The sequence below is a fragment of the Dermacentor andersoni genome, chromosome 5 (genome assembly GCF_023375885.2).
Source record: "Dermacentor andersoni chromosome 5, qqDerAnde1_hic_scaffold, whole genome shotgun sequence".
In the NCBI taxonomy this organism is placed as follows: domain Eukaryota; kingdom Metazoa; phylum Arthropoda; class Arachnida; order Ixodida; family Ixodidae; genus Dermacentor; species Dermacentor andersoni.
This window is the reverse complement of record NC_092818.1, coordinates 156,883,456-156,899,212: the sequence shown is the minus strand read 5'-3', so window position 1 is coordinate 156,899,212 and position 15,757 is coordinate 156,883,456. Positions and strand designations below refer to the sequence as shown.

At 45.5% G+C, this 15,757-nt stretch overlaps 1 protein-coding gene across 6 annotated transcripts in view; it reads left to right on the top strand.

The window, feature by feature from the left end:
* The window catches only part of LOC126531446 (thrombospondin type-1 domain-containing protein 7B-like), an 834,929-nt gene that overhangs the window by 705,874 nt on the left and 113,298 nt on the right, over positions 1-15,757 (top strand). For all 6 annotated transcript variants that reach the window (XM_072288436.1, XM_055071177.2, XM_055071178.2 and 3 more), the window contains one exon: positions 616-1,008. In XM_072288436.1, coding sequence (XP_072144537.1) covers positions 616-1,008 — 393 coding nt within the window. The remainder of the gene's footprint in view (positions 1-615; positions 1,009-15,757) is intronic.

The following is a 15,757-nucleotide window of genomic DNA, read 5'->3' as shown; positions in this document are numbered from 1 at the left end:
ATTTCGTAGTGTTTTCACAATCTGACACCGTGGTGTCGGATTATCAACACTACATCGTCCTGTCTTTGCTAGCTGTTCCGAGAATATTGGTTCCATAGAAACGCGTGGTTTTCCACATGTGGCAAACCACGTGTTGTGTGGAACCTGTCCTCAGAACAGCTTGCAAAGATGGGACGTGAAGAAGCTAAATACAAGACAGCGCTGACTATCATCTGAATTTTCATTGGATAAAAGGCAAATAGCACGATACAAAATTTGGTGGCCCCACCAAATTGGATATCGTGCTATCTCTCTTTTATTCAGTGAAAATTTATATGCTATCCAGCACTGTCTTTCCTTTTGCTTCTTGACGTCCCATCCTTGTGAACTGTTTTGAGAATGAACCAAACACAAACTCGTGGCAACTTTCAACACTATTGTCTCTGTCCTAGTTTCTTGCACTGTTTCCACGCTGTTTCCGCGCCTTTTACATAAGACGAAACCAAGTATCCCAACGTTGCACCCTTTAGCAGCCGTCTTCGACGAACGCTAAAGTTTACTCCCCTCTCTCGTTTCCCCAACGCCCCCCTTCTTCCCCGCTTCCTCCTCCCTTCCCACGGCTGCTCCCGGGTTCAGGCGCGGGATGCGCTGGCCGCCCTCGCCCCTGCGTGCCGGGCTGCCCCGCCGGGGCGCGCTGCGATGCCCTGACGGGCCAGTGCTCCTGCCTGCGCGGAACGGTGCCAGTGTTTGTCGGGCCAGAGGACGGCGCACCGCTCTCGTCTCAGCCGCAGCGTGAGACCGAGTCCTCGCCTTCGGCAGCCGGTGGCGCCAGTGGCGCTGGTGGTGGCGGCGGTGGTGTTGTCGTCCTCGGTGGTGGTGCCTCCTCTTCCGCGGGTGCTGGAGCCGCTGGTGGCAGCACGCTGCTGGCCCGCTGCGAGCCCATCCGAACCACGATGGACGGCGCGGGACACGCCGCCGACAACCACACGGCCGCCGCGGCCGGGGACATCCTGCTCAAGTACTACCCGGGTGAGTTTGTTGCACGAAAAGGACACGTGACGTGTGGCTTTCTTTTTTCATGTTCATGTTTACCTATAGCGAAACGTCGAGTTGGATAGTAACCGCTGTAACGAAGTGCAGAGCGATCGTTGCGCTGAAAGGGCGCTGGTGCGTATTTATTTATTTATTTATTTGAACCTCAAGCGTCCCTGGTGGGACATTACATGAGGGGTGGGCGCAAGAACGGCGGTTAACAATGAATGTTACACGAGAATCATGACGATGACATGGCTTCCTCGATGGCAGTCTTGAAATGGGCTGGATCAGGGATTAGTGCTAAGTCGCAGGGAAGGTCATCCCAGTCGCGAGGTGTGTGGAAAAAAAATGATTTCTGAAATGTAGTTGTTCGGGAACGATGCGGGATGACGCTGTTTGGATGGCCTGTGCGGGGTGTTCGACGTACTGGTAGGATGAGCTTGCTGTCAGGGGGCGAACAATGGAAAAACCTGTGGTAAAGACAGAGACGTGAAATTCGGCGACGGGAAGCGAGAGAAGGAAGTTTTAGTTGCAACTTCAAGGCGGACATGCTAGAGTATCGCGAGTAGATTGAAAGAATAAAGCGAGTGGCACGATTCTGAACAGATTCAAGGGCTGAGATAAGGTTAGACTGATGGGGGTCAAATATTGCGCAAGCGTATTCAAGTTTAGGTCGCACAAATGTTTTATAAGCTAGTAATTTTAAGGAAGAAGGTGTCATGCGCAGGTTACGACGGAGATACCCAACTGCTCGATTAGATGAATTTATTATGTGCTTAATGTGGCAAGACCATGATAAGTCACTAGCAAGGTTAATGCCAAGATACTTAAAAGAGTTAGTGGAAATAATGGCAGTATCGTTAATTTTATAAGTAGGCGGAGTATAATTTCGGCGGTGGTGAAAAGAAATTTGTACGGTCTTTGTAGTATTTAGGGAAATTAGCCACCTAGTGCACCACTGCTGTATGTTATCCAGGTCATTTTGGAGGATGTAAGCATCCTCGGCGTTAGTTATGGGGCGGTAGAGTGCGCAATCATCCACGAAAAGGCGGATACTAGGTGTTACTGTGGATGGCAAGTCGTGTATATTTGCTTTGCTGCGTCCGGAGACGTAATTCTCAAGTACTGCCTGGATGAGTGAAAGGTGTAGCATTATAGCGACGCCCCGTCTCGCTAAATGATGGCTTTAACGAAATTTCGGATGTCTGCTGCGCGGAAGCGATGGTATTGTAGACTTATTCTTCAGCGTCCTGGAAAGTCCTGTTAATGCTACAGCTGAGTTAACTTACAACCTTTTAAAGCCATTTGCGGCTTATTGTGGTTTAACGCCCGCATCTCACAGCAAGAATCCAGCATATAGATTAGACATTGCGCGTGAACGGATGTAACTAAGTTGGTTTAAGAGTGTTTATGGCTTTAATACTGCGGCACGCAGCTTTTTTTTTTTCGCTCATAGGCGGGTTATACCGACAGTAAGATGTTACTTTTTATATTATTATTTTTTGAGTCCTTTTTCCTCCACGTAGACTTCTTTCATGTTGCGACTTCGATTGCATTTCAACTCTTCGCTAGCCGAGTGACGGCTGCGTCGGGCGTGACGTAATTTCCGCTTTATACGGCGTTATGGTAAGAAGATTCGTATAACAGTGGAATAATATATGTATCTGAAATCTTTGGCGACTGATCGACGCGGATTCAATAGTAGCGAAATGACATTCGAAAATTAGGTTATAGTAATAATTTTATCACGCTTTTTAACTTTTGGAATCTTCCAATTTGAATGAGCTGATTTATGAGAATAGAACAAAGCACAAGCCAGGAAATTCCCGTGGCGACGATCGAGATCGCCGAAGTTTTATTTATGAAATGATAGGTCCTTTGAAGAAACCAGTGTTTATTATATAGTAATCAGCACTTGGGGGACTACACGCGTCTTCTTGACATTGCAAAAAGAAAAGAAAAAGACGCGTTGGCAAAAGAAACGTGATCCTTAGTTTTGTTGATCGCTTTCGTCCATCTTACGCGTCAATTTTACTGTAGAAGCTTACTACAAGAAAGGCCGAGTAGTTGAGATAACATAATTAGTTGGTCTATAGTTAAAAAAAAATTCGTACAACTTTTGTTTCTAATAAAGGCAGTAGAAGACTGAGAACCAGGGATAACAATAGCCCAAAATCTTCTGCTTCTCCAATAACTTAAAGTGAGATGCTACGAATTACCCCGTTCGGAGAGCAAATAAAAATTAGTGCCCCAAAAGGTTTAGAAACGTCGCCATCGGGATCGGTAAATAATAGTCAGCGTTGTTATAAATTTCAATGTCGCGCAGCCCTCTCGTGAACTGCTGCTTTGGTCATTTGCACCAGGAGTAACGCACACTGGCCGCCTGTTGGTAAAAAACACATGAGAAAACTGGTCCCTCGACCCTAGTCCATATGCGTATGCCTCAAGTTGCTTATTTTTCGAAATTTTGGCCATACGAAAACATTCGCGTTACGTCTCGCAGTGGTTTAGTCGATGCGAAAATAGTTTCGGCAGCTGTAGATAGCAGCGATGTTGTCACGACGAAATTTTGTAAAATAAACGCAGTGGCTTTTTCTTTTCGTTTTTGTGCAGAATCGTGTTGCTTGATAGCATAGTAACCAAACACTGCTCCGACAAAAATCGTTCTTTCCAAGCATTCGACCCAACTATACTTACTTTATATCTACAGCGAAATGCTCAATACGTTTTTCTTTCCGATCTTTTCAGGGCCAATATGAAATCCCTTTCGTGGTATTTTAAAGGAAAATATGCTCAAAATATAAGAGAGGTACTCGTATTACGGTTCCATGCCATCATTCTTCGAGTGAATGGACTCGTATAAAGCTTGTTGAAGTCTGAGGTATAACGGAGGTACCTTTCAATGTCTCCTTTCTTTTTTGTCTGAAGTTTGTGAACCTGAAATTTACAATCTTTCAAAAGAAAAGCGCTAACAAAATTGGTGTTCTACACAGACAAACATAAGTTAGACTTGCCGGTTGTCTTCACGCCGCGCTCGGTGCCATTCACTATATTTTTCCGTAATTAATAAAGAATCATAGCACATTTTATTGTACCATGTAGGCATGCCAGTACATGCCAAGTTTTCTTATACATTAACACGAATCATTTTAACACCCTTCTGGGTGTATGAAGAGTGCTCGGCTTCTCCTATAGATTCATCACGGTCAGGGGTGGTAAGGTCTAATCGTTGATAGGGACGAATAACTTTTCTTTATTTCTTGTCAAATCTTTGTGGCAAGTAAACATGATGACACAGCTGCGTCATATGACACGAAAAAAGCATTAAATAAATTTTAATGGCTACTGCTGTCCACTTTATGTCAGATATTTTAGTGCTCACCAGGTGGTCAGAATTAATTCGCAGTTATCCATTACTTTATTGCTGATATTGAGCTGGGTGTCATGTAAAACGAAATACCTTACAGCCTTAAAGGGCATCTCCGACGATCTTTTGATCATGTCAAGGTAATGACAATTTTAGATTCCCGAGACTCCCCTGCTGTCACGCGTCTGGTTGCAGAAGTGTACCACAAATTTGGATAAAATTTTAAATGAGCAAAATATTCACCACGATTACAATACTCCTTAAGGCCAAATTTGAGCGCAGCTGTACACGTGTTTTCATTTTTCGGTATGTTGGCTGGCGCGGACAATCTGTCTCGTGCGGCACGTTTCAAACGCAACGAAATGTGGCACCACTGCATCGCTAATCGTGTCACGTGGGCGCGATTCACAACAGCCGCCGCAGACTGACCTCCACTCATGCAGCGCTTTGTTTCCATACATACCCTGATGCGCCATCTCGTAGCCATCGTCGCGCAAAGCCCGTCGTGCGCGGCACTACGCTTTTCTTCTCACGCTTTCGCCATACCCTCTTCCACCGATTTCCTCCTCGTGCTCTCTTCGCTATTGCCGTCTTTCACATGCGCTCCGGGTTCGCTTTTTCATCCTTTTGCTGTACTCGTTCGCTCGGTTACAAGGACGACAAGAAACGACTACGATGCCAGTCGCAGGAACGGGCGCCTAAGAGCTGCACTCTAAAAGGCGCGAAACCAAAACCGAAACTTTACCGAGCAGCCGAGTGAACATTTTCGTGTGACGTCACCACAGCACCCCAGCGGAGAAGGCGTGGAAGGCATGTCGGTCGCTCCAGCACGGGGATCGAAAGTGTTAAAGAGCAGACACTCGGTTGATCAGTGACAGCGCCGGACCATTGGCCAATATCTCCGGGTCGGGTGACAATGTCGGCTGCACCAGCTCTTTGAAGCTGTTAAACAGTGACCGCTGCGATTCCGATGAATGCAATAGCAGTGAATCCCTGTTCGCTTTCTATCCGCCACCACGAGAGCCAGCGCCCAGCGCAACACAATACGCTGCAATGACCGAGGTTGGATACATGCTGCTTCTTATTCTAGGTGTTTTACCCCGTTTCAGGGAATCGTTTCGCATACACTTTGTAAAATGTCGTGGAGCGCTCCTTTCTACATTTGCATGTCAATTTATAGAGCGCATAATTTTCCGGAAGAATGCCATTGAGTGTCCCAAGCACTGGCTGGTGCATTTCTTTGCATCGGCATGGTATAGCGACCGCTCGCCGTTCGCTTGAAATATAATGCAAGCCGTGGGTCATTGACCATCAAATAATGTCACAACACAGCAAAGCACGCAGATTTTGTACGCTTAAGCGCTTTCGTTCGCATAATTCTGAGTCATTCTGGTATGAGCGTCCGGTCAACATCGATAACAGCGAGCGGTAGCACGCGTTCTTATTATGACTACTTATTCTTCGTACTCTTTTCATGTACACAATTAATGTGTTCCATAAAGCAGACACAGATCGAAAATTTGCGCATATTATCGTTCATTTAGAGAATGCGTAGTCTGTTCGCAGAAACGCCGATGCCTGTACAACACCGTTGGCAATTGACCGAGGCAATTGTTTAAACTGCTGTATCAAAGCTAGGGGCCTCCGCTTGTTGCCTGTTTGGTATGAGAGGCAAGCAGTGCGTATCGGAAGCCAAATAACGAGTTATCATAACAATACGTAAATATGCACCCATATGCATAGCCACACTTAATTTATGGAGGTACCGGTGAGCGCGACAGGTAGCCTTCGAGAACGGCAACGTACCGATGTTGATAGTGCTCCGTGCCGTCGCTTCTCGCTTTTTGCGTTTGCACTGCATGAAATGAAGGATAGCCTCTTTCAAATCCGTATAGTAAAGAAATGAACTACAAAAACACTTTGCTTCATCTTAATGGCATAATTAGCTTCAGGTCGGTCGCTCAGGTCCGCTGGTATAGTATACGCACGAACTCGGCGCGTGATAAGCTTGGCCTCGACTGAACGAGATCTACATCGCCTCATGCTGCGTGTGTGGCTGGCGAGGCCCGCAGTTTGTGCAGCGAACAACGCAACACCAATGGCTGCCCATCGCTTGCCCGTCCACACAGTACGTAACTTCTCGCGACAGAGACTGTTCACGCCGCACACTACAGCTCACGGTCGCCGGTTCCTGGACGCTGTCTTTCGTCATTCATTTCCAGCGTGCTCTGCGTATGCAGCCTTTTACGTCATAACACAATGTTGCCAGTAGCTGAGCAGCAGGCAAGGCAGGTGATTCGAGGAAGCTAACAAAATTAATTTGGAAAATAATCTGTGCAACTCTAAAACCTGATTTTCCGAGGACATGACGGAAGTGTGCAAAGGAACGTGCTCAGCGGCTTTCGTTGACATCCGCTGACATCTAAAAATCGTCGGAGTTGCCTTTTAAGGGCAAACGATTGAGCCATCGGACAAATCGGCATCTTTCCGGCTGTCAAATTATTTGGGTGTGTGCTCACTCTCTGCACAACTCGGAAAGGTGGTGAGCAACTAAAAGGGTGATGGCAGCCGTGGTGTTCCCATTTAGTACCTCGCTCTATGGCGGTAAACTGCAGTAAGCCGAATTCTTCGGAAGATAGATTCTTTGTTCACCGAGTTTCTCTCGCGAAAGAGACCCGTTCGCAATTACGCGCCGATCGGGCGAACGGCGCCAAGTGCCGTATTGACGCCGCACTCCAAAGCCGTCCGAACCACCAACGCGCGCAACGATGGATGATTAATGTTGGCCGAAGCGCCCGCTGGCAGCGAAGTTGAACGCGGCAAGAGGACGTTTTAGGTTAAACGTGATTATATTCCACGCTTTGTATAAGTGACAACGTTATGGCCGAAAGTGGAATGACCTGTTCTGAGAGCTCTGATGGACGATGCCACTACTTCAACACTGCGGAAAGCCTATGCAGAAAACGGCTAGGACTTTTTAAGCTGGTGGCTGATAGATTCCACAGGGAAGCGAGCGCTACAGGAAAGAGAACACACCCAGTGAGCGCTGAAATAAGACAAACCTTATTCACGTACTCAAATCATATGCGAGTACAGTAAACTAATTATACAAGGCTCGTGAGTCGTTATAAACGCTTTCCCTTTTTGTGTTGCATTGTACAGTTTAGTTTCTCCACGTGCACAACGTTCGTTCCAAAAGCCTCGCTGCTTATTGTGCATTAGGGCCCTAGAGAAAGCTCCAAGTTGAAAATTACTTATTCTTCGTGTCACGAAAGAGCTGTACACCACGTATGCAGTAATTTTTTGCAATGCTCACATATTGCACACATATTGCAATGCTCGTATATGCACGTCCCGCTTCGAAACTCTCACCTCTTCACGTGGAAGGACGCTTACAGGGAAGTGCGAGCGCCTTCCCAACGCAGCGCTTAGCTCGCGTGTCCCATCTATGTGCTGTTTTTTAATCATACAACACATATACAAGAAAGACATTGTTAGTTTTAGCGTTACTTCGAAAATTTTAAAAGAAATGTAGCAAGTAGGCATAGCGTGAAAGTAATAAACTGATTTTTCAGCAACACATGTAGGGCTCAGGCACTCTCTTGTAATTTGGAGCCGTTCTAAGGAAAGCATTATAGCGAGCTTGTTCATTCTGTATACGACACTTGCTATGTTAAGAGACATGGTAGTTTCACTTGGATAGTTTACAAGGGCACTCGAAGTCATTGTTTAGGTCTCCTTTCTTTATTTTAAAACACTCCATAGCAGGCCAAATTGTAGTTTTTTCACCAGTAATGCTGCTTTGTTAAGAGTTAAGGACTTTTACTAACGCCGCAGTTATATCCTGAATTGTGTACCATAGAATAAAGAAAAGTAAATGTGTTCGTCATACCCAACAAAATTCTATAGTCACATATTGCGAAAAGCCTTATAAGAGTTTTTTTTAATTGTCAACCGGTTCCTTACCAATTTATAAAACTAATTACTTGATCACGTGGCGTTGGTGTGCGTTCACAAAAGCACCTACGCGCATGTGAACAGAAAGTTATTTCGTCAATGTGTTCCGATAAAGGCATCCTCTCTTTCCATAAACACATAGATACAGGTTTAAAATTACGTGGCGTGTCATTGCCTTTATTCTTCAATTTTTATTGCCGTGTCATCTGGTTACATTTGGAAATGCACGAAATATTAATTTTTCGTCGTCTATGATGATGCGGCCGTATGTTCGCATAAATCATCGTTGGTTTGCTTGAATACCGGTGGAAACGAAATAGTTACTCTTGGCATATAGTACCTGTTCGAATCTAGCTTTATGTTACGCCAGTGTATTTTAAGTCATTGTTTTAGTTTTGCAAGGAATGAAATCCGATATCCACGAGGATTGGACACCGATTCTGAGGAGGACGCACGTACAACTGCGCATTTGTTTTTCCTGTAGTGAAACGCCAGCCATTCACTTTGACAGATTATTCTCTGGGCCAAAACGCCGCTTAGGACCATGCTGAGAAACCATTAAGCGACAGAGCCTCTATGGAACGATACATGTTAGACGAAAATCAAGACAGTACACATGATAAATATTCGAAAGTTGTCTATCTGCATTCGCTGATATCTGTTCAGTCAAGGGCAAGTGTAGAGACAATGCAGTACGGCCGATTCACCGCTGAGCAATAGATAGTACTAGTTTCTCTTGGAAAAAAATAATGGCATCAAAGGCAATTGCAGGCCACGTAATTTTATACCTGTATCTATGTGTTCGTGTTATGGATGCCTTTATCGGAACACATTGGCGAAATGACTTTCTGTTCACATGCTCTCTGCACTCGGTAACGTTTCCACATGGTCATCTAGAATATTGTTTTTCTTATTTAGTACAGACCAAGTTAGAGGCTTCAAAAACATAAAGCAGGCGTTTCAAAGGAACGTAGGCGTCAAAAGGGCGGAACCATAACAATGTCCTACCATGTTAAGCATTGCTTATGAATTAAACGGTAGCTCGCTGCTGTTTTCTGCCCAGTCTGTAACGACCAAAAACTTCAATAAATAGGTTCACAGATGTATATATACTATGTGTGATTCTGTGGAATGCGAAGAATAAACATACCCATCACAGGCAGAATGGCCCAAAATGGGCCCATGCCCAAACACTATATCGAAGTACGCAAAACTGCTGAAGCAAGTTACGAAGTATATGCGCCCGAAAAGGAAGCCGCTGATAAAGCTCAGATTTGAAAAAAAAAAATGTTTGCCGTTGAGTTTCAAGAGTTCTCCGCAAGCTTTAGAAGAGGTAATTTTTCCATACCGCGCTGGTGGAAACACTTTCCAGTGCCAGTACTTCTATAATCGCCTCTTATTCATATCCCGTGCCCCGAAACTCGGAAGCAAACAGTTTGCTTGGGACACTAATGAAGCACGAAGAAAATTTCAGATGCGGAAAAGCTTGTCATTAGTTCGAGTCTGTTCACGTGGAAAGAGAGCTGACAGCTCAAGCGTAAGAATGATCAAAATCGGCTGAACTTAGATGTACCTAGTTCTTAGGTCTCTTGGCTAATTACCAGCCAGATGCTGAGAAAAAAAAAACAAAGCAAGAAAAAGTAAAATATTTATCGTGCGATAAAAGCTGTTTTTCGTGTACATTAGGCAACGTCAGGAGACGTGAGGAGCGCCGGTGGATCGCTCTGGCGTCTGCAACACGACTTTCAGTTAGTCGCGACGTAGAAGTAGAAAACAAAGCGAAAACGCAAAGGCAGCAAACGTCAGCAATCTTCTTTCTTGTTTTACTCGAACGCTTCATTAGGGCGTCAGGCGGATGGCCTGGTTAGAATGCAGATGGCAGCAAATTGGAATGCGCCCAGCGCAACAGCTTTGGGGGTTCTTGCGAACTGTAGACGACATTCGCACAATGTTGGAATGCCGGAGTAAGAATTGTGGCCCCGAGGCTGCTATGTGAATTGAGACGTCCCCGAGGCCCCGTGAGTGGTCGTTAGAGCAGGCACTTCACTGTGAAAAGAACTCTGGGCTCTCTTCACGCAGTTTCAATTCATAACAAAGCAAAGTTGGACCTTGGTTTGCTGTAGTCATTTGGTAGCAACGCAAACAAAAAATAAGAAAAGCTCCGACATTAAGCTCAGGTGTCGAGGAGGGAGAGGAAAGGATAAGCTGGGGATGTAAGCTTTCAAAAAAACATATGTATCACTGAAAGGTTCTGATGAGGCTCACAGACCTTTAAGCGTATAAAGGTAAAGAAAAATGAAGTGACTACGGACGAAAAAGAACGGCTTCGTAGGTGCTCTACCGCCTCACGTAGAATTTACCGACATAGTTGCGTACGCCTTCTTCCGCTTTGGTTGACTGTTAGGCACGTAGTGCGACAGGATTCTACGACAATGGCTTGGAGGAATTCCAAATTCAAGCCACTCGCGTTCAGCTCTCCTTACACCCTTGCGACCGTTGGCAACGGGCGATGGTATGGTATGGTATGGTATGGTATGGTATGGTATGATGAACTTTATTTAATGTCCTGAAGATCAACCCTTAGGTTGACGCAGGCGGCTCCCACGTCGGGACAGTAAGGTTTAACCTTACCGCCGTATCGTGGGCCTTCTGGACGGCCTGTACTTGATCGAAAGGAACTGTGATCTCGCTTTTTCTGTTTGACCATTTGAGCGATTGTGACTGTAATTTTCAGACTGGCACGCAGTCTCTTGAATGCCCCGAAAAGCCTTCAATTTAGATGTCTAGTTCCTGCACACCTTGATAGTTCTGACAGTGCATTTTGAGACGCGTTTCTCTCGAAATGAAGGCGTAATTTCGACCACTTGGATTTATTTAACATGCACCCAAAGCTCGGCACGCGAGCATGCATTTGTCAAATCCGCACACCTCGAAATGAACCGCAACAGCAGTCACGAAGTGCGTCCGCCATCTTGTGCTCAACATATAAGCGCCATGGCCACTAAGCCGCGGAGGTGCATATTTCACAAGAATAGACGGAGCCGGAGTAATGAGGTGACTACGAGGTTATCAAACCACCTTGTAGCAACGGCTTGCGTAATGCCGAAATGTTTTCCTCTCTCTACTCCGAAGTGGCACAGGTGTCAATATATGTGACAAACAGCACTTCGACTGCCATGCAGCTAGTACGGTTAAAGAAAGCTGCGTTGCGTATGCGTTAAGGTTAGTGGTGTACTCTTCTGTAGGGATATCTTTCTCTCGACGAAAAAGAAAACCGCTTTTTTTTTATCCATATGTTGATATGCGGCAGAGCCATCTTATTCATCATCGCTCATCGTTATGCTCTGCACATTATACGCAATTTGGGTTCTTAAATTGTGGGGCCTCCTCGGTACGTGGAATGAGTCGCCGCCGTGGCCTCTATTGCTCACTCCACTCAAATGTTCATTTTCGCATGTTCTAACGTCGAGAACGCTTCCATCACTCCTGATGATGATGGCGTACAGTGTTTAATGACGCAAGGGCCTGATATGGCCAAAAAGCGCCATTCCATCGCTCCTGAAGCAGGCGTTCGCCCACGTATGCAAACGAGCTCCCAGCATTCGCCAGGCTGATGCGTTTGACGTCAATGTGGCTGATTCGTTGCAACTCGCATAAAAGACTTTTGCGCACAGTGGAGCATCTTGTAAACAAATGGCCTGCGCCCAACTTTGCGTGCAGTCGGACTGTAAACCAGTTGATATATTGCGGACGAAAGCCGTTTATGAGATTACGCTGCCCAGAGACTGTTACAGTAAACTTTTTTACAGTAAACGGGGTCCCTTATGTTTCGCGTTCTCCGAGTTTTCTGTTCTGTTCACCCACTTTTTCTCGTCGCGTTTGTTTCTGTAGCCTTGTCTTGCGCACGAAAATCAGCGCGGAAAAAAAAAAAGTGACGCTGACTATGACCGAGCAACATGATCTAAAATGTACGCCCTTTGATTTCACCTGCGCCACCCGCGCACCGGGAGTCGACAGCTTCTCAGCGAGTTCCGTATCCGCATTAGAGCAACGAATAATCGAGGCGAGGAGCCCAAACCTACTGCATCCTCAGGTCGCTTCAGACGAGGCATTTACATTAACATGGTTCTGTTTACTGTGCTATGGCTCTTCTTCTATTTCTTCTTTTCATACCATTAGCGAATGCACGAAGAATGCTCGAGCACCGTCTCTTTCTCGTGTATTTTGAATAGCCAGGGCAATACAGCTTGTCTTGCATACCAGACGAACCAGTGCGCAGAGCAACAGAAATGATGGGGAACGTGGCGCAAGGCGAAGCGAGGCCAAACTTCGTTAACGCTGGGTGACGCTTAGGTGAGGACATGTTGAGACGACAAAGAAAGAAAGAAAGAAAGAAAGAAAGAAGGAAAGAGAAAAAGAAAGAAAGAAACTAATGCTTGTCTCGTATGGCGTACGCAAGAGCAACAGTTAGCTGTGCTTACGAAGTTTCATGCTGTCAGGGTGCAGTTTCTTCTTTTCGCTACTGCAGTTGTTCCCGCGCACGCAACGTTCTAGGAAAAGGGAACAGCGGGGCTGCGGGGTCATGGCGGGAAGAGGAAATGAGGGAAGTCGGGCAATGCTAAAAGGATATGGGAACATCGTTATTATGCGCCGAGTAATCAGTCCGTTTGATTCGGTTTCTTTATATTTTCGCCTAGACCTGCTTCGAACGACTAGACACGGAAGTACCGAACTGTGAGTGCACTGCAAGTGCGGATACAGAACACGAGCAACAAGTAAGGTGACGCGAGCGCGAACCAGAACTACGACCAAAAATGAAAGGAGAACGTGAAGCGTCTTCTAGTTGGGGTTTGTTGCCTCCGCATTACCGCAAACACAAAGAAAAAATCCGCAGAAAAGGCACTGCAGTGGTAACTGTGGTGGAACGCATATTGGCTCCCTTTCTCTCACGCACATGCTCTGCTGGAATTCTTCCCGATTACCTTCCACCATGCTTCTTTACGGCCCGCGTTTTCTTTGTGCGCAGTGGTAGCCACATCGTGCATGTTTTTCGTCTGCTTTGCATGGCAATTTGCGAGCGAGCTGGAACAATGTCTGTAGTTCTTTCCTTGTTTTCTTGATATGTTATCTGGCACGCGCTTAAGCTGCCGAAGCCCACAGGACCTACAAAGAGAGCAATACTCGGCAAGAGAAAACGCGTGCTTTGTGCCGGTAGCCAATCTCCGTTTTCCGAGACGAATTTTCAAGGCAGGGCTGGTCAACTCGAATTTCTCTATCCGTGTCGAATCTGAACGTAACAAAAAGAAACGTTTTTTTTTTCTTTTTTCGATTACGCAAGCTGGTGTAGTGCCTTACAGTGTCTGCGTACGGATGCGGTATTGCCGGCGCTCTTAAGTCTGCATACAACAAGGTCGTCTTGCGCCATTGTTCGGGAATGAAGCGCTTCTGTTGTATATAGACAGCAAACTATAGTTTGCTTTCTTCTACGACTGATTTCTCCCGAGCTATTTTCAGTCTCTTCAACGAACGAAAGGTTACTCTATGCGAGCGAAAAAAAAAAGGAAACAAAGGCAGTAAATTGTAGGAATCTTTCTTAGTGCACTACAATAACGCATATTAATAATGTTTTCGGTACTACTCCTCAGAAATCACTAAAAATTCGTCAAATATATAATGTTGTTTCAATTATAATGACAAGGAATCGCAAGGAAGTTCTGCAGAAATTCATGAAATAGGTGTGCGTGTCGGGGGGGGGGGGGGATTTCGGGACAAGAAGTTTCATAGAAAGTAATTTGTGCCTTTCTAATAACAAGGAATATATGTTGAACTATTGGACAGAATTATAGAAGATTATACATAGGACGGCCTCAGCAGTCTTTCCCTGGCTTCAGTAATCGTTATTTACCGGGTGCGTCATTCGTGTACATTCTTCGTGCATACTGAATACGCCCGGGTTCATTACTACCGCAGCCAAGCTTACACGGTTAAACAAGCGACGCTAAAAGGATAATACAGAAGATATATAAACTAAAGCCTCTGTAAAATAGACGATTTCCCTTAGGCGAACATATAAAGTTGCTAATTTTGCTTGCACAAATACAACCTGTGGGGTATGCAACCGTGACCACGTGTTCTGAAAAAATGAATTTGCTTGACCAATAAATGCATATTGTCTTCGTCGTAGAGAAGATTCATAAGTTTTTAAGTAGGTTTGAACCGTAAGCATGCGGAATCGCGTGTGAAGAGTAGGTAGGCGCGCCTCCTGGTATAATACATTATTAGCAACGAATTTAGGTAGACCCAAACATAGTCGAAGAGCTTCTCTTTCTAAAAGGACAGGCGGTTTTCTGATTCTTCCTTCTTCATTCTTTTCGGCACAGAATTCAAAAACCATCAAGAGTTCTCAAAATCCACGTTCACATAAATTAAGTCAGATTAAGTCCTTGCACTACCTCAGCATAATATTAAGATGGCTTATAAATGTTCAAAACAAATAAGGAAGCGTGGATAAATGAAGTAGGAGAGCCGATTTCTTGTTCTTGAAGTGAATTTCCTGCAAGGCAAGCGATTTTTATTTTCATAGGATACACGTGTTCCTACCTGGATTTGTTTATCCATGTGAGTAAACCCAGCTTCCTCGAATAGTTGGGAGACAGGTTATACTTTGATCCATGCTTTCATCTGCACCTCTAGGGCTACCACGGTTCTCCTTCTCATTCTCCCTTTTGAAGAAGACATTCGCTTCAATGTTATATTATACTAAGGGGTTCTCGTTTTCTTCTGAATTTGTTTTTGTCTTACTTTGATCGGCCCATGTAAATACCTTACTGAAATATTTGAACGTACCTTCATTAAACTATTTTTGGTTCGTGTGGCTTTTTCCATTATACCCTTGCGAATGATTTTTTACGACTACTCCTTTTATACCATTGTTATGGTCGACCTGTCAAGTGTGAGAGACATTCAGGCGTACGTTCCCATGACAAGAGAAGACAAACCGAAGGGCGGGAGGCCATCGACGACAGAACCTGACGAAAGGACTAATACTTCCACAGGCGCCCCAAGAAGACGTCGACAACTACAAGACCGAAAGGGGTAATTAAGGCCGTCTAGGCCCCCATGTGATCGACCTGCAAAGTGTGAGAAGCGTTCAAGCGGACGTTGCCATGTCGACATAATTGCCCTCTTCTCCGAAACAGCGTCGCCCCTTTTACTCCCCGAGCTGACACAAAGGGAAGGACGAAGGGGAGAAAATCCGATGGTCAGGAGCTCGACAGCAAAACCTCAGGAAAGCACTAATATAGCCACAGGCTTCCCAACAAGACGTCGACGTCCACAATGCTGCTAGGGGTTATTTAAGGCCATCCTGGCCCCCGTGTTAATCAGAACCGCTCGACACTCGGATGAGAGCCCCAACCA